At 38.9% G+C, this 19,509-nt stretch overlaps 1 protein-coding gene across 4 annotated transcripts in view; it reads right to left on the bottom strand.

Annotated features, from left to right (window-relative positions):
* The window catches only part of MFSD6 (major facilitator superfamily domain containing 6), an 83,922-nt gene that overhangs the window by 43,512 nt on the left and 20,901 nt on the right, over positions 1–19,509 (bottom strand). For all 4 annotated transcript variants that reach the window (XM_066346223.1, XM_066346222.1, XM_066346221.1 and 1 more), the window contains one exon: positions 14,275–15,860. In XM_066346223.1, coding sequence (XP_066202320.1) covers positions 14,275–15,809 — 1,535 coding nt within the window. In that variant the 5' untranslated portion in view covers positions 15,810–15,860. The remainder of the gene's footprint in view (positions 1–14,274; positions 15,861–19,509) is intronic.

Genomic DNA, 19,509 nt, shown 5'->3' with positions numbered 1-19,509 from the left:
ACTTTTCTCACTGCAGTTGAAAACAAAAAAAAATCAGTACAACAAGCACAATTGTACATGCAGTTTACTCAGTGTCACAAAACGACCAGAAACTGTAGTTCGCATCACAACTGCTGTTAACTAAGCTAATATCTAGCTAGGATGCTAGAGAAATGAAAAATACAAGTAGGCCCCTAGGCTTACTTAATTTTATCCAAAATATTTTGAACTTCGTGGATTAGTCTGCGGGCCACACAAAATTGTTCGGCGGGCCACATGCGGCCCGCGGGCCACGAGTTTGAGACCCCTGGCATAGCCTGAGATGCTTAAAAAACAAATTTATTTGCTCAGTTCTGAAGGCTAGAAATCTGAGATCAGGGTGCCAGCACTGTTGGGTTCTGGTGAAGACCCTCTTTCTGGCTTGCAGACAGCTACCTTCTCACTGTGTCCTCACATGACTGAAAGAGCTAGAGCAAGCTCTCCAGTCTTTCTTCTGGTAAGAACACCAATCGCATCATGAGGGCCCCACCCTCATGCCCTCATCTAACCTTAATTACTTCCCAAAGGCTACATCTCCAACTACCATCACATTCAGGGTTAGGGTTTAAACATATGGATTTGGAGGGGGAGGGCACGATTCAATCCATAGCAACACACGTCTCCATCCTTAACACCTATACTCTCTAACACAGTTAGGAATGTACCCTGGGGATCCCCGAACCCTGACTGCAGGGTTGTATGGCGAGGAACAGCTGTACATTCAACAGTCATCTTGGTATTCATCGAAGGCGATGGATACTACTATTTCATTACTCTTAGTCACTGTCAATTACTGGTATTCTTTCATCACTGTTAAGTTATTTCTGTTCTCAGGTGCTCTACCCGAGGCCCCCAGGAAGTCAACATGGTCTTTCCACCAATGGAGGGTATCTGGCTCTCATCAAGCTATTATGAATAATATAAATATAATAAAACCTAAGTGTTTTGCAAGGTGGTTGTAACAACAAAAACATTTATAAAAACTATAAATTGCAAAGCCTACAGTATTATTTCCATTTATTTTTATTGGTGATCTAGAAATTAGAAATGGGAACAATGATTTTGTGATCTAGCCTAATTAGGAAACTGAGCAAAAAACTATTCCCTATAAAAGATGCAAGAAATCTTTTCTGTGGAGTATATTCTAGCTATTAGTAGTATGCCTGAGGTAAGACAATAAAACACAATCCTACACCAAGTATATTAAAAAAAGTAATTGATTTGTCTGCTCATCTAGTCTTGGTTTGTTTTCTTTATCAGTTTTCACTGCACTTATCAGATAAGTCCTAGGCATAGAAAATTACATCTAAGCCATTAGGCTATTTGGGGCATTGTATTGGGTCTTTCCAGTCCCACAGAAATGCAAAAGGCACCATTCTTAAGTCTGAATGGGGGCTCACTCTAGAATGAAGGCCTTGACTTATAAGCAAATAACATCAAAATGATATTAGAGTTTCTGCACAGCAAAGGAAACCAACAAAATGAAAACACAACCCACTGAACTGGAGAACATATTCACCAATGATACGCCTGACAAGAGGTTAATATCCAAAATTAATAAAGAACTGATAGAACTCAACACCAAAAGAATAATTGATCCAACTAAAAAAGTGGGCAAAGGACCTGAATAGACACTTCCCCAAAGAGAGCATACAGATGGCCAATAAACATATGAAAAGATGCTCAAGTCACTAATCATTAGAGAAATGCAAATTAAAACCACAATGAGATATCTCACACCTGTCAGAATGGCTATGATCAATAAATCAAGAAACACCAAGTGTTGGCAAGGATGAGGAGAAAAGGGAATACTCATGCCCTGTTGGTGGGAATGTAGGCTGGTGCAGCCACTGTGGAAAGCAGTATAGAGTTTCCTCAAAAATTTTAAAATGAAACTGCCTTTGACCCAGCAATTCCACTTCTGAGAATTTATCTGAAGAAACCCAAAACACTAATTCAAAAGAATATATGCACCCCTATGTTCACTGCAGTGTTACTTAGTATAGCCACGATTTGGAAGCAGCCCAAGTGCCTATAAGTAGACAAGTGGATACAGCTGTGGTACATTTACACAATGGAATAATACTATTTGGTGGTTAAAAAAAAAGAAGGAAATCTTACCTTTTGTGACAGCACGGATGGATCTGAAGAGCATTATGCTAAGTGAAGTAAGCCAGTCAGAGAAAGAAAAATACCATATGTGGAATATAATTAACAAAAGAAACTAACAAAATAGAAACAGACTCATAGAGAACAGACGGACAGTTCTAAGGGACGGGGGGGTTATGGAGCTGGGAGTAAAAGGTAACAGGATTAGGAAAAAAAACCCTCATAGACACAGACAACCGCAGGGTGCTTATCAGAGGGAGAGGGGCTGGGGGAAGGTAGAAGAGAGTAAAGGGGGATAGATGGTGATGGAAGGAGACTTGACTTGGGGTGGTGAACACAATATACACAGATGATGTGTTATAGAATTGTACACCTGAAACCTATATAATTCTATTAACCAATGTAACTTCAATAAATTCAATTTTTAAAAAGATGATATTAAAAATATATTCATCAAGACTTCATATTCTGACTTTAGGATATACTTTTTATCCCCATCTTTGTAGCACTGAATTTGTCTCTTCCCAACAGTCCTGTCCCGTGGCACTGGAACAGAAGTTAACACTCATACTAACATGGTTCCTAGTTTGAGCAAGATCCTTTTCCAAAACGGATTTAATAACCGAAGGGAGAGGAGTAGAAGAGGAAGATGGTTACAGAAAACCTCAAGTCATGGTACGAAGCTAAATGTTATATCTACATACATGCCTGTCTGTTTCGCACTAGACATCTCCAGCTCATCCTCTCTCCCCAGATCCAGACTTATAAATACAACTTCCCAATGGGCATCTCACCATCTGCTAGGATGTGCACAAGTTCCCTACTTCAGGATCCCCTTTCTCTATCTGGAACCAAATCCCCTTGCTGGGTTCCCTTCCTTGGTGAGTTTTGCCACCACCCATCTGGTATCTAATTCATAAGATAAGTCTTCTCCATCACTCTTGCTACACTAGGTTCTGCCCCAAAGAACTCTCATTTTATTTGCTTTATGCTGTTCCGACTCCCAATGTCTCACGTGCCTAAGTTCACATTTCTGTAGCACCAAGAAAAAAAATTTTTTTTATTGTCTTCTATTCCCTACCAGAACGTGAGTTCCATGAGACTTTGTCAGTTTCTTTGCAGCATCATATCTGTAGGACAGAACCTGGTCACTTAGGATTCTTTAAAGAAGTATTGAATGAACAAAGGATTTGTGAATTAACTCTTTCTGTATCATCTTTAGAAACATTAGTTTTTGCCACTTACATTCTGTGTAAGTTAGTTTAATCACAGTACTCTCATCCTAACACTGCTGAGGAAAGCTAATGTGGAGGAATGAGGGTTTCACTGGGGGTAAAAAGAAAAACTTGGAAATCGGGGTATTTTAGAGGATGGAGACCTTACCAGGAAGACCCAGTTCAAAAGCTGTATCAGACACTGGTCACTCAGAGCAGAAAAGAGTAACACGGAGAGGTGAGACTAGTTGCATAACGGGACAGAATACTCAGCGATCTAACTCGGTGCCACTGGATCTGTGCAGTAGCTGAGGACACGGGCTTTGGAGTCTGAAAGGCTTGCATTTGAATCCTGCCTCAGCTCGGTATTAGCTATTTCACAAGCAACTTACTTAACCACTCTGAACTTCTCATCTCTAAAATGGACACCGACAGCCTAACTCACAAGGCTGTTAAAAGGATTAAATGAGGTAAAGCATTTAGCACAGTGCCTTTGTAAGTACTTTTATGTGCTCGGTGCTCATACGGTAGTGTCACAGCTACTACCCCTTTTACAATACTATCCTATAATTATGTGTTTTGTTAAGGTTGAGTATTTTAAAAATTTTAATTTTTTATTTATCATCTAGATTCTGGGGCTATTCTGAAATTTTGAGGTTACTAAAAAAAGGATCTGGATTGGTGATCACACTAAATCAACAGAGTTCACAAATTACCAGCTTATAACTCAAAAAAAAAAAATCCCATAATTTCTCTGAACTCAAGAGAATGAATTAAAATGGGGCCTTTCTAAAGAAGAGCCAAGGTAAATAATAATAAATTCTCAAGCCATGTAATTGTTTGTTTTTTTTTAAACCCATAAAAGCAGAAATCTGTTCGCATCACCCCTTGCTCAAACCCAACAATGGCTTCCCACTTCTCTGAGAATCACATCTCATCTGTGAGCGTGTTCCTCGAGGCCCTGCAGGATCCCTGCCCAGCACACTGGCTTCCTACTTTTCCCCATTCCCCCCTGTTCTCCCCTTAGGTCATTCATCCTTGTGGGTCTTTCCTCTGGCCCCTAAACCTTCACTGGGTGACTTCTATTCAGATCTCTGCTCAAATGTCCCGTCCTTAGAGAAAGCTTCTCGCCTCTCCAAGCTAAAACAGTCACCTCTCCTCAATCACTCTGGGACCCCATATCCTGCATTATTTTTGCCATATATCACTCAAAATTATCTGAAATAAAATAATCTGTTTACTGATTACTGTCTGCTCCAATAGAATGTCAGGCCCAGGAGTCTGGCTTTTGTCTAGCTTATCATGCACTCTATATATCCTCAGGGTTTAGAAAAGTGCCTGCCACCTAGTATGTGCTTAATAAATACTTATTGAAGGAGTGACTAGTAACAGTAATAATACCACCTGCTGTTTATAGTTGAGCACATACTATGTGCTATGCATTATCTCATTAATTTTAATTATAGTCCTATGAGTTAGGTACAATTACTATCCTCATTTTACAAATGAGGAATCCGAAGCTTAACAGTTAAATGCTGATATATCCAAGGTCAGACATGGCAAGTGTGGGATTTGAATCTAGGTCAAGCACACACATGCACATTGACACACATACACTTTCTCTCTCTTTCTCTCTCTCCCCCCTCCCTCCATCTCTCTCTCTAAATAGGCAAAAAGAAGAATAAAAGAAAACGGGATAGCTACCAGACTATCCAACACTTCTACAGAGTTTAGGAAAGAACTCAGTTCAAGCCTGGATCAATTTGCTCCTTTCTTATTCTCCCAGATGGAATGAAATGCCTGGCCAACATCTCTCAATTATAAGCAAGGACCATTGCCAACACTCCATCAACTGGGGATTTCTTGCTGTACTCAGCAGTCAACCACAACATGCAGTAGCGTGGTTCAAAGATGCAGGACTTAGACAAATGTAATCTAACATTGATTCTTTCTGATAATGTCTCAATTTTAATCATGTTATCTTTTTAAAGGAAAGGAAAAGTTAACAAGTTACCATTTGTCTGTTTATGGATGACTATTCAAAGATGCTGTTTTCAGCAGAGAAAAGGCAAAGAAAAGATGCTGAATACTTCAGAAATAAGAATGCACTGGTATTCTTGCTTCCAGTTGGAAGGGCTTTGGAGAGGTATGCTATGAAGGAAGCTTCTAAGAAAATGTCCTTAGCTGCCCTTCAGAGTATCTTATCAAATTATATAATTGCAATCTACTAAATATTTCTGTGGGTAAATAGAAATACAATTAGCTAAATTACCTGGGTTTTTGACTTATACAAAAAAAAAAGGCAACAAATTGACACTGTGTGACTCAAAATAATTAAACAGCTGGTACAAACACCCACACTCAGAATCACTACCACAAATAAACTTCACGATCTTTGGGATGTCACTTGGCTTATTTGATACCTTGATTTCTTTCTATATAGAGAGAAATATTATAATTATCACCCAATCAAGGTTGTTGGGTACAAGTTTGATATTAATTCCTAATAAGATTATAAATTGGCACCTGATGTCATTTTAAAGAGAGAAAAATAAGACCATGATAATTATATAAAGTACATTTAATCATCTATATTTATACTACTTAGGGAAAAATATATAAGCAATGTACATATAAGGGGCACAAAATTTCAGTATTTACCTAATATATTTTGATACAATATGTCTCTTTAAAGTATGCATCCATGCACATTTGCTTCTTCTATAGTAGGATAATTATATTGATCTGCTATATGTAGACTTAAGCTTCAAGCTGTTTTCCAATAGAAAATACTAAATAACAATGTAGAGACTACATATATCTAACAGAAGAAAGGAAAATTATGAATATTTTGACATGATTCCTTAAAGAAATTAAATATTACAGATAAAGTGTAGGTTCATTCCATTTGGGAGAATAAGAAAGGAGCAAGCAGACTTGAGCTGAGTTCTTTCCTAAACCCTGTAGAAGTGTTGGATAGTCTGGCAGCTATCCTGTTTTCTCTTATTCTTGCCCTCTTTGTTCCCTGTCTCAGTTCCCTTCTTTTCATGTCCCATCTGGAAAGCTAGGGATAATATGAATTTGGAATGTATTTTCCCTCTACAAATTTAAACATCTTTCTATACATATAGGTATAGTCATAAAAATATGGCTAGTCTTTGAAATGTGTACCAAATTGTGCATCATCCTGAAACTTGCTTTTTTCCCCCATTCAACATATTTTTGAGAGCTTTCCATGTTGGTATATTAATCTAGTCTATTCCTTCTAACTTCTGTGTAATATTCCATCCTATTACTATACTATATTGAATATATCTATTCCCCAACTGATGGATATTGAGACTGTTTCCCATTTTCACTATCAGAAAGCTGCAGTGAGCAAGTAAACATCCAAGTACTTGTGTGTCTCCAGGTATATACCTTAGAGTGCAATTTCCAGGCCATAGGAAATGGCCACCTTGAGCATTACTATGGACCGCTGAATTGGTCTTCACAGTGGCTGTCTAGGTAATGAATTTGTGGGAGCTGTCTTTAGTCTGGTATATACCTCAAAAACTACCACCTTAGCCCGTGAGATGGTGAGAGGGGCCATCTGCAACCACAAAAGCTACGGTTTATTCTCTAATTCAGTCAGTGCTTTAGTCAACCTGGCCACCAAAAGTAGAAGGAAACAAACCAAATATCACACCAATACCTACACTGCTCACAAAAATTAGGGATAGTCTATCGCTTCATATTCATTTTGAAATATCCCCTAATTTTTGTGAGCAGTACAAAATCCCTGACTCACTTGTACTACCTTGCAACAATGGCTTTCTGTTCTGAACTATGAATAGTTCAATTATCAGTAATGCTGTTATTAACAAGTCAGCCTAATAGCTATGACATAATATGATAATGTATTTCCTTGCAAAGATGTTCTTTATTAAGGGACTATAAAAACCAAACGAAACCCTGTCAGCTCTTGATCATAAGTTCTTCTATTTTTGAGACTCTTCAGCTTATCGTTTAATAATAGCTCTAAGAGGCTTTTCCTATAAAAATGAATATCAACGTCATTACAGGTAAAGTGGGGAAGGAATAGAAAGATAGAAATCTACTCACACAGAAGTAATAAGAGCTATCATTACAATCATTCCGTATGCCAGCTAATACAGTGGTAGTAGTTCATTGTCACCAAGCCTTAAAAAACAGCACAAAGGGGAATATGAACAACCTATAGTCATTATAAATTAAGGGGGGGGGGGAATCTCAATTTGACCAAGATGTTTTTAAGGGGAATGTGACTTATTTTGAAAGCCACAAACATTTTAACTTTGCAGTCTCAATGATCTGTACACTTCTTACATTATAGTAAGCCACTGTGTTTTTATCAAATTCACTGAGTCTTGTAGTTATGAGCAACATATCAGAAGACTAACAAAATAGTAGTAGTAAAAAAGGGGGGGTGAACTCTTATTATATACCAAACAATTGCTAGGTTTTATCTCACTTAGTCCTAATAAAAAAACTAAGAGGTATGTACTAATACAATCCGTATTTATAGATGACAAAACAGAACTATGTAACTTGTCCAAGGCCACATGGTTCCACGTGGCAGACCCAGGTTCTGGACCATGCGTGTAACCTCTGGGTACCGACCACTGCCTTTCCTGAATAAGGAAAGAAACCGACTTTTCTCTCTTTCCATCTCTGAGTCTTATATTCCTGTTCCCTTTCTTTTTCTCTCTCCCCCTTGATATGTCTGCAGTCCAATTTGGAAACACTAATGGGGGGCACCTGGCTCAGGCGATGGCATTGGACATGCCCAGAAAGTCATTTGCTCCTGAAGTCAGATGTGGACACAGGTTACAGTAAATAATATACCACACAATCCCTCATAACAAAAAATAGTCTTCATTACGTGGATACTTACTTTAAGCAATAAAGCATACACCAACATTTCAAGATCAGAAACTTAGAGTAAAATCTTGGAAACAACCACACCTAATTGTCTTCAGCCATTTAATCGTCCACAGTATTTGTTGATCTTATCCATGTTCCTGATTTGAACCGCCCCAGGTCTGTATCCCCAATCCTAACCTCTCTATTAAAGCTTTAGCTTTTCATAGTCAGCTGCGCTCGACATTCCCATGTTGACGTTTCAATTTCAAACTAAATAAACCCAACTCTGAATTCAGATGGCTCCCCCAATTCTGTATCTCCTTCCTGAATTTTCTCTTACATTTAGTGGAACTGAAGCTGGAATCATGGAGGTGTCTATCTCACTTCCTACATCCAAACCAATCTGCCAGTTTGACCTTCCAAATCCATCCCTTCTGTCCATTTCTGTTGCATCTGCTGCAGTTCAGGCCGGTATCACCTCCCATTTCAGTGGATTCTCTGCTTCAAAGTTACACACCACATTGCAAGTAAGTGAACTCTCTGGCTTTCCCCTGCTCTAACCCTTCCTGTGGTCCCCAGGATAAAGTACGTGTTCCTCACTCCAGCACCCATCTGTCCTTCAGACTCCCCCGTTCTTTCCAACCCCCATCCTCTTAGTGCTCATCCCTGCACCCTATTAATCTGGGATTCTCTAAACCTAAGGAAGTTCAACTAAATTGAACAAATATACTGGGTTTTGGTTTTTAAATAGCACAGAGTAATACTTGTTCCTTTAGAGCATGTATCATTTATAATTTCATATTTACTATGAAAATTAAGCTTTAAATTTTTTTTATTGTTGTAAAAAATTGTTTTTAAGGAAGAAAGAATTCTTTCTTAAGAAATGAGAAGGAAAACCAGGTTGGTTAAGGTCCACCATTTTTTTGTCCTCTAATCAAGAACTGAGTTATTCCATACTGCTCACACAAAAATTAGGGGGTATTTCAAAATGAATATGAAGCTATAAAATATCCCCTAATTTTTGTGAGCTATATATTTCTATTCTGTCCCTTCACAGCGGTGGACTTCACTGCTATCAGAAGTCCTTCTGAGCAGCTGGGAATTGTGTGTGAGTCAGGATCTAACAAGGGAAACAGGCTGCAATCCGGCTTAATTCAAGGACTGGGTTAGATAGGTGGTGGAAGAGCTGAGAGGCCAGTGTGCTGAGAGAACCCAGCCACCTCTACAAGGTCTAGGTTAGAAGGATGAAGGGAGCAGCCAGGTGGCCAGAGCTCAGGGTCACCTATAGTGGGGGGAGCCGCAGTGCAATGCAGCAGCTATCAGACGCTGCCTGGCAGGGCACAGAGGACTCCTGAGTTGAGGAGTCAGAGCTGAGAGTCTGGGAAGAAGGGCAGAGAACAAGGGTACAGAGAGCTACACAGAGCTGCAGAGAGCTCCCCTCAAGTATTCCACTGAGTACCAATCAACACATGCATGTGAGGAAGCTACCAGGGCCCAGGGCAAGAACCACCTAAAGGACAAGACGGAACATTCTCCTAAACTCACACAGGATGCTGCGTGAGCTACGGTTTCCTCCCTACCCCAGTCATCTGTCTGCACCTCCCCCAGCTCAGTGGCTGTCAACCTTGGCTGCACATTGGAATCAACTGAAGACCTTTAAAAAGTGAACGCCTGGGCGCACCCAGAGAGTCTGATGCAATTGGTCTGGTATTAGGAGTTTTTAAAGCTTTCCTGGTGAGTCAAACTAGTGCACCTTTGCATGAGCTGAACCCAGGCAGGATCCTGGAGACCAGGTCCTGGGAAAAGCAGCCTTGGGAAATTAGCGCCCTACCATGCGTGGTGAGGAGAGGATCTGAGACCCAGTGGATCCAGGGTCAAAAGTGGCACAAGAAGATGGGCAGAAACAAGGGAGAGGATGAGAGACAAGCCAAGAAAAAGAAAATTATAAACACGATCTTCTTTAGAACCTTTAGTGGCTAGCTCAAATTCAGCTTTCTCTGGGCAGCCTTCCCTGGCCACCCAGCTGCACTTTTCTCCCTTTTCAGAGGCAGACAGCTATTCCTCACCCTGTACATTCTCAGCTGGTAGCCCAGCATCAGCACCTTGCTATCAGTTCACAGTCTTCCTGCAGGGTCCCACGAGGAAAGCCTGTTTGTTCCTCCTCTGGCTAGCTGCATCACGTTTCCCTTTGTCCCAAACTGACTGGCTAGCTCATATGGATATTTAGCTACTATTAGGTAGTAATTAATGGCTAGTAATAGTTATTATATCACCCCTTCCAAATTACATTTGCATGGCAAAACTGACCTGCATTGTAAGAATTTAAGGGAAAATTCAGAGTTGACTTACCATGTAATAAATTTAAATCAAGTAACATAGCTGATAGCCTAATATTGGATAGTAATGATTTACAAACTTACAGATGACTAATTGCAATGTATTTTGATCACAACCCTACTTGTGGCTGTTGAAACATTTGAAAGATACTGAATATACTTTTAAGATACATTTATATTTCTAGTGAAATAAGTCTAGTTACCATCTTTACAAAAATTAGCCTAGAAATACACTTGCTGTAAATTCCAAAGTCTTGTGATTTTTTTTTGTTTTTTTAAATTTTTTATTTATTCATTTTAGAGAGGAGAGAGAAAGGGAGAGAGAGAGACAGAGAGGGAGAGAGAGGAGAGAGGGACAGAGAGAGAAGGTGAGGAGGAGCTGGAAGCATCAACTCCCATATGTGCCTTGACCAGGCAAGCCCAGGGTTTCGAACCGGCGACCTCAGCATTTCCAGGTCGATGCTTTATCCACTGCGCCACCACAGGTCAGGCAGTCTTGTGATTTTTTAGGGGAAATATTAAGCATTGTTCTGGTGTGTGTGTGTGTGACAGAGACAGAGAGAGGGACAGACAGACAGGAAGGGAGATGAGAAGCATCAATTCTTTGTTGCAGCACCTTAGTTGTTCATTGATTGCTTTCTCATATGTGCCTTGACTGGTGGGGGGGGGGGCTACAGCAGACTGAGTAACCCCTTGCTCAAGCCAGTGACCTTGGGCTCAAGCTGTTGAGCCTTGCTCAAACCAGATGAGCTTGGGCTCAAGCTGACAACCTTGGGGTTTTGAACTTGGATCCTCCACGTCCCAATCCGACGCTCTATCCACTGTGCCACCGACTGGTCAGGCTAAACATTGTTATTTGCCTGAGAAAGCCACTTCCCAGAGAAAGACTAAATCCAAGGTCAAAATTAGAAATCATTTACTCCGCATGTGTGTGTGTGTGTGTATGTATTTAGACTAATAGATTCCCTGAAAAACTGAGCCTAAAGTGTAAGAACAGTTAACATACTAAATGGATCAAAATTGGACATGCTATTTTTTTAAAAAAAATTTTCTGGTATGAATTTTTATATTATTGATTTTAAAGAGGGTGGGAGAAAGGGAAGGAGAGGGGAGAGGGAGAAAGAAACACCAATTTATTGTTCCGCTTATTTATGCATTCATTGGTTTACTCTTGTATGTACCCTGACCGGGGATTGAACCACAATCTTGGCATATTGGGACAACACCCTAACCAACTGAGCTAACCAGCCATGGCCATGAATTTTTCTTTACTATGAATTTTTATAAAGATTTTGTGAAAGTCCACTTTTGACTACATTAGGAAAGTTACAATTTTTATGGTCATGCTGATTCCCCCAAATAAACTCCAAATAAGACAGTCACAGAATATTAAAAAACATATATGCATATGCAAGAGCCAGAGAGACCCCTCATGATCTCACAAGGAAAACACAATGAATTCATAGAAAGATAATTTCTCTTCATCAATTATCTATGATATTTTTCTGATGAAAATTTTAAATTGTTACCACATTTTCAAACCCCCAAATTTCAACTATCAGCACCTGATGGCTCCCAAAATTCTCACCAAAATACCCCCATATTTATTGCACCTGAGTATGTGGCCACAATATCACTACAGCTATCAGAATCTTTTTAAAAGTAGTTAAGATAATACATTTTAATGGACAAAGTTAAAATTCAAAAGGGGTAAATGATCACAAGTTGATAGAATCCCAGTAGGCTCGCAGGAGCAACAATGTGACCACAAGAGCCTTCTTCCATCACATTATTAAGAAAGAAAGATGCTATTGTACATAAAACCAGAAAAGATAAGGTTAAGTGAGTCGTAGGTTTTTAAGTAATGCGTAATTAATAATGCTTAGGAAGGAAAAATACAAGTGTAAGCTCAGGTAATCACAAAAATTAGTAAAACTGCTAGGATTTTATCATGAAAATATATACCTCAGACAAAAAGGCAAAGACAGAAAAGAAACCTCTAGTATGTAAGAAGAACTAACAATTTATTTGAAAACAGACCTATACACATACTCTACTGAGTCAACTCTCAACTAATTTTATCTTTTGATATAATAATGACATTTGGGAACTCCTCAACTGCTAAGACGTAACGGGGTACCTTTCTGGAAATAAATGACTGATTTTAATAGCTGAAGTGAGATTAAACTCACACACCCAATCTGAAGAGAAGTGTCTAGTTCATCTTGGTCAATCTACATGGCTCAGAGAATGTAACATGACCTGGACACAGTTAAAGGACATTCCAACACTTCAATATTACAGAGGTTTTTTCAGATTGGTCCCACCGAATGTACCTTGGGGACTCTGTGGATCTGGGAACCATCCATAGAGTCCCTGACTTTGTTTAGTGACAACAAAGGGGTCAAAGATTTGAGAAAGAGAAGGAACAGGGCACTGCCTCCCAAAACAAAACAAGAAAAACTATTACAGTTGTTTGCGGGAAAGAATGATTCCAGGTTGGAACTTTAAATTAGAAAATATTTTCTTCAGTTAGTGTCTGTTTCTCCTAATTTCTCTTAGAAACAGCAGATGTAAAGACTAGCATATACAGCCTGACCAGGTGGTGGCGCAGTGGATAGAGCATCAGACTGGGAATGCGGAGGGCCTCGGTTCAGAATCCTGACGTCTCCAGCTTGAGCGCGGGCTCATCTGGTTTGAGCAAGGTTCAACCAGCTTGAGCCCTAGGTCACTGGCTTGAGCAAGGGGTCACTCAGTCTGCTGTACCCTCCCCCTCACCAGTCAAGGCACATATGAGAAAGCAATCAATGAACAACTAAGGTGCCGCAACAAAGAATTGATGCTTCTCATCTCTCTCCCTTCCTGTCTGTCCCTATCTGTCCCTCTCTCTGTCTCTGTCTTTGCAAGAAAAAAAAAAAAGACTACCATATATACACAAACACACACAGTTGCTCACAGAGTTGCTTTGTTATAGCAACTTCCAATTTTAGGAACAGACATGCAGATGACAAAGCAAAGGACTTATAAAGAACACAATACTGTTCAATCAATTTCAGACAAACATTAGTGGTTAGAAACAAGACGTAGAAGAAACACTAGGCATTTAGATTTTTTGACTAAAAAGATTACATGGAAAATTTTAGGCAGAAGGGAGATTTTTAAATGTTTTGTGTCCTCATGGCAGATAAAAAGTACAGAAACTCATGTAATCAGGAAAAAATGATGTAAGAATTATCCTTCATGTAATTTAATGAATTAGGGATTATGGTAGGTCACATCACAGCCTTATTAAATACAATAGACATCTTTGTACACCATATATTCAAGTTCTGTCTCAGCAAGTGGCTGAGAATAACTGAAGGCTGAAAAACAATCCTCTTTATCCACATTAGCCCTCCTTCATAAATGCCAGAGATGGGTGGACCCTTCAAGGACCATGGAAAAATACAGTTCATCAAACTGGTGCTCCTATGCCTTAAACTATTTGCTGCAAGAGTCTCTTAGCATACAGAGAGGAAGCAGCATAATTTGTTTGTTTCAGATAATCCAATTAGGTTCATTACTTCCTTTTGTTTCTTTTGTAAAGAGAAAAGCAATAGAAAGCCTCATTCCCACCCCAGTACAAATTATAATATCCATTAATGTGATCAACAGAGCTATAACACTGAAAAGATAAGGTTCATTACCATGGGGAGACATAGTAAGGTTCTTACCTGATGTGGCCAATCAATTCAATAAGCTTATGACTAAAAAAATAAGCAGTCAGCTCAGACACATGACTCAGGACTGAACACACTCCAAAGAGGGTTGTAGTTCCATTCAGATCTTCCAAATGCCAGTAGAGAAAGGTAAACACGAAGCCATATCCAAAACCCATAAACCAAGCCACAAACAACACCGAGCCATACTGCACACTGCAAAGCAGTCTGATTAAGTCCCAAAAGTTGAAGGCCTGAGAGTGACTTGTGGTTGGTGTCTCCTCGGAGGACCCTGTGGAGCTGTTCCTCTCCACCTGAGGAATTTCCACCTCTTTTCCTTTATTTTCATTATTTTTGAAGTGATTGTAGCGGAACCGGAACTGAGTAGCAACAATCAAGGCCATGGTCATGAGAACTCCAAAGACGATGAAGACTATCTGGTAGTTGCGGTACTCGGGGGCCTTACACCCCTTTCCATCAATGAGCACTTCTATATGGGTGTAGTCGATCCCGATGCCCACGGACAGCATTGCCAAGCCCCAGCCCAGAGAGCCCCACATGCGCTGCAATCCATAGCGGTCTCTGTGCTTCCCCAGATACTGGAGTGTTACCGTATCCACAATGGTGACAGAGGAGGCACTGAAAAACTCTCCTATTATGACAACTACCAAGATCACCAGGAATATAGCTTCTACTTCTTGTTGATCATAAACAGGAATGACTTGATCAGAAGGTAAAGATTTGGTAGTAGTGACAACAGTAGTGGTTGTCTCCCTGGTTACATTTCCTGGGGGGGCAGGGGTTCCTGTGCTTGGGTTCAAGGTCACGTCCATAATGTGGTCTGTGACTTCATCTGTCTGAGGCTGCAGAGTGGGTGCAATGATCTTGTCTGGAACTGTTGACAAGATTAACGGTTTCGTGGTATTGGGCCCATCGGAAAGAAGCAGGTTTCTTTTCTCACGTATTCTTGGTGATGTGGTGATGGAAGAGACAGTGGAAAAATTCGTTGGCAGGATGGTTAGCAGGTGACTTGAATTGGTAGGGCGAGCTGTTGGGGGAATCTTTGGTACACATCTCAAGGTAGCAGGTTTGACAAATCCAATGCCCAGGTTGAATACAACCCAACACAAAAGAGAAAAGAGGAGGACAATTTTGCCTTTTTTAAAACGATCTGCAACTACACCCCAGAAGGGGGCACTGCAGAATTCAATGAAGTATCGAATACCTACTAGCAGTCCACTCTGGCTTGGTGACATTCCCAGCTGTTTATAATATACAGGCAAAAGTGGGTAAAGAGAGCCATATGCAGAGTAAAAGAAAAAATAAAAGACCTTGGAAATTAGAAGATCATTATTTATTTTAACACAGTGTTTCTCTATCCAGTCTATCTCCTCCTCAGGAATAGCAGCTGTTTCTGTGGAGGAGGGCGTTTCATTGGAAGGTGGTTCTGGTTCCCTGGAAATGCCATTAAAAGGATCAGCAAGCACATATTTTCTCTTCTGTTCCTCCTCATCATCAGTTAAGATGGCAACTTTATCATCTGTCGCCATGGCTTATCACCACCATCAGGAAGTATGACCTTCAAAATTTTTATTGTTGATCTGTAAAGTGAAATGTAAAAGATGGCTTAGTAATGAAATTGATAACATTTAACATAAAGCTTCATTTCTGAGGAAACAGGAGTTTCAAACGACAGCTAAAATATAATTGTGAGTGAATTCTCACCATTTATCACTTACAGCCATGCAGTACTGTTTTTAAAAAAAAACCTTTCAAAAAAATCAAATATTCTTTCTGGCCACTGACTGACTAATTATATCTTCCAATGGCAGGTTTATAGCTCAGGTTCATTCTCAGTCTTTTCATTGATTCCCATGGAAAATGTTCAAATGATAGGGATTATGTCTAAACCAAATATAGGGAAATGAAAATAAATAGTACTTACAGCTTTTTGGTTTTACTGTTCAAACATAATCACTAGACTATGAAATCTAGAATTTTTAGAAAACAAAGGCAGCTAAAGTAGTTCAATTTCTAGAGAAAAATAGGAAGGAGCTCTTAGCTACAATCACAGATGCAATGAGAAACAGGGAGCCAGTTGCACATTTGCAACAGGACTTAGTCACTATAGCCATGACCAGGACATCCTGGTAAATCCTGGTAAGAAACTAGCCTTCATGTAGCTTATATTACATACTTTTCTCCAGATGTGCTTTTATGGATTGCAGTTTAAGAAAATGAAAAGCAAAGAAAAAGAAGAAATCTTGAGAACAGTGAAACAGGAATCACAGTTTACCAACAGGGGAAAAACAATTCCAACAATCACAATTCCTTACAGAAACTGGGGACACCAGAGGAAGGGGAACAATATTTTTTAAGGGCTGAATGAAAATGAAGACCATCAGCCCACAATCCTATATATAGAAAAAAGACAGTCCTACATCCGGGAAACTACAGAACAATATCCTTTAGATAGATTCAAAAATCTCTAGTAAAATATTAGAAAAGAAAATTTAGTAATATGGAAAAAAAATGTACACTACAACCAAGTTGGACCTATTCTAAGGTGCGATATATGAAAATCCATCAATGTAACCCCTATATAAAGATGCTAAATAGAAAACAAAATATGATCCTATCAACCAATGGAGAAAAGGCATGTGACAAAATTAAACACTCATTCATGAAAAGTCTCAGAAAAACAGGAAGAAAGGGGAACTTCACCTTGATAAAGATCACCTACAAAAATCTGCAAATAACACTAATGGTAAAAGACTGAATGCACTGAATGCCTTTTTCCTCTGTAGGGAACAAGACAAGACTCTCTGCTCATACCACTTATGCAACAGAGTGCTGGACATTCTAGGCAGTACAATAAGGAGAGAGAGAAAAGCAAACAAAGGTCATGCAGATCCAAAAGGAAGAGAAACTATCTTTATTTGAAATGATTGTTTATGTAGGAAACCCCAAGAAATGAGTAAGTTCAATAAGTTCATAGGATACAAGATAAACATACAAAAAATCAATTGTGTTCCTATATACTAGCAATGAACACATGGACATCAAAAGTTTAAATATAAATATAATACCACTTACAATTGCTAAAAGAATTAGTTATATATTAATAAAACGAACAGGACTTATAAACGTAAAAATCTAAATAAATGGAGAGACATAGCATGTTCATGGATTGGAATAATCAACACAGTAAATATTTCAATTCTCAAATTTGTAATATTAACAATATTAACAAAATTGTAATAATAACAATTGTAATATTACAATTCTTATTTGTAACATTAAGATCTCAGCAAGATTCTTTGTATATGTATAGATTATTCTAAAATTCATATGAAAAGGGAAGAGAACTAGGACAGCTAAAAATTTTGAAAAAGAAGATTTATTATATAGCTACACAGAGATCAATATTGGCAGAAGGATAAACACATAGAACACACAGATGAATGCAGAGCCCAGGAATAAATCCACACAAATATTCCCAACTGATTTTTGACAAAGATGCAAATACAATTTAATGAAGCAAAGATAAAACCTTTTCAATAAATGGTGCTGAAGCAATTAGACATCAATATGCAAAGAATAAACATCAGCCTAAGTCTCATAACTTACAAATATTAATTCTAAATAGATCATGGACTTAAATGTAAAATGTAAAACTATAAGACTTTTAGGGGGGGGGGGAAACCCTAAGAGAAAATCTACAGGATCTAGTGCTAGGCAAAAAGTTCAGAATGGCGCTCATCAACAAAACAACACAGAATAAGTGCTAGCGAGGATGTGGAGAAAAGGGAACCCTCCTGCACTGCTGGTGGGAATGCAGACTGGTGCAGCCACTGTGGAAAACAGTATGGAGATTCCTCAAAAAATTGAAAATCGAACTGCCTTTTGACCCAGCTATCCCACTTTTAGGAATATACCCCAAGAATACCATAGAACTGCTCCAAAAGGAGAAATGCACCCCCATGTTTGTGGCAGCATTGTTCACAATAGCGAAGATCTGGAAACAGCCCAAGTGTCCGTCAGAGGATGAGTGGATTAAAAAGCTTTGGTACATATATACTATGGAATACTACTCAGCCATAAGAAATGATGACATCGGATCATTTATTATACAATAACATGGATGGACCTTGATAACATTATACAGAGTGAAATAAGTAAATCAGAAAAAACTAAGAACTATATGAATCCATACATAGATGGGACATAAAAATGAGACTCAGAGACATGGACAAGAATGTGATGGTAACAGGGGCGGGGTGTGGGGGAGGGGGGGATGGGGCAAGGAAGGAGAGAGTGGGTGGGGGAGGGGAGGGGCACAAAGAAAACCAGATAGAAGGTGACGGAAGACAATTTGACTTTGGGTGAGGGGTATACAGAATAATCAAAAGTCAAAATAATCTGGAGATGTTTTCTCTCAACATATGTACCCTGATTTATCAATGTCACTGCATTAAATTTAAATTTTTAAAAAAGTAAAAAAAAAAGTTCTTACACCTAACACAAAGAGCATGATTCATAAAAGGAAAACTGATTTCACCAGAATTTAAAACTTTTGCTCTGCAGAAGACCCTACTAAGAGGATGGAGCTACAGATTGGGAGAAAATATTTAAAAGCCACATATTCAACAAAGGACTATTATCTACAATATATAAAGAATTCTCAAAACTCAACAACAAAAAAATCCAATTAGAAAATAGACAAAAGACATGCAGAAACATTTTACCAAAGAAGATACATAGCACACAGATACAAATAAACACATGAAATATGTTCATCCTCATTAACCATTTAGACAATGTAAATTAAAAATATATCACTACACAGCTGTATGAATGGATAAAATAAAATAGCAACACAAATTCTGACAAAGGATGGAGAGAAACTAGATCACTCGTACATTGCTGGTGAGAATGTAAAATGCTCCTCTGGAAAGCAGTTTGGCACTTTCTTGTAAATCTAAACATGTGACTATCACATGACCCAGCCACTGCACTTCTGGACATTTATCCTAGAGAAATGAAAACTTATTTCACATAAAAACACAAATGTTTATAGCAGCTTATTCATAATAAGTGTAAAACTGGAAATGACCCAGATGTCCTTCAGTGGATGAATGGTTAAACAAACTATGGTACAGCTATACCAAGGAATATTATGCAACAATAAAAAGGAACAGACTGTTGCCCATACAATAACTTGAATGACTCTCCAAAGAATTATAAACA

Source organism: Saccopteryx leptura, chromosome 7 (genome assembly GCF_036850995.1).
Source record: "Saccopteryx leptura isolate mSacLep1 chromosome 7, mSacLep1_pri_phased_curated, whole genome shotgun sequence".
Classification (NCBI taxonomy): Eukaryota; Metazoa; Chordata; class Mammalia; order Chiroptera; family Emballonuridae; genus Saccopteryx; species Saccopteryx leptura.
Note: the sequence above shows the minus strand (reverse complement) of the source record. Positions and strands in the feature narration are given on the sequence as shown.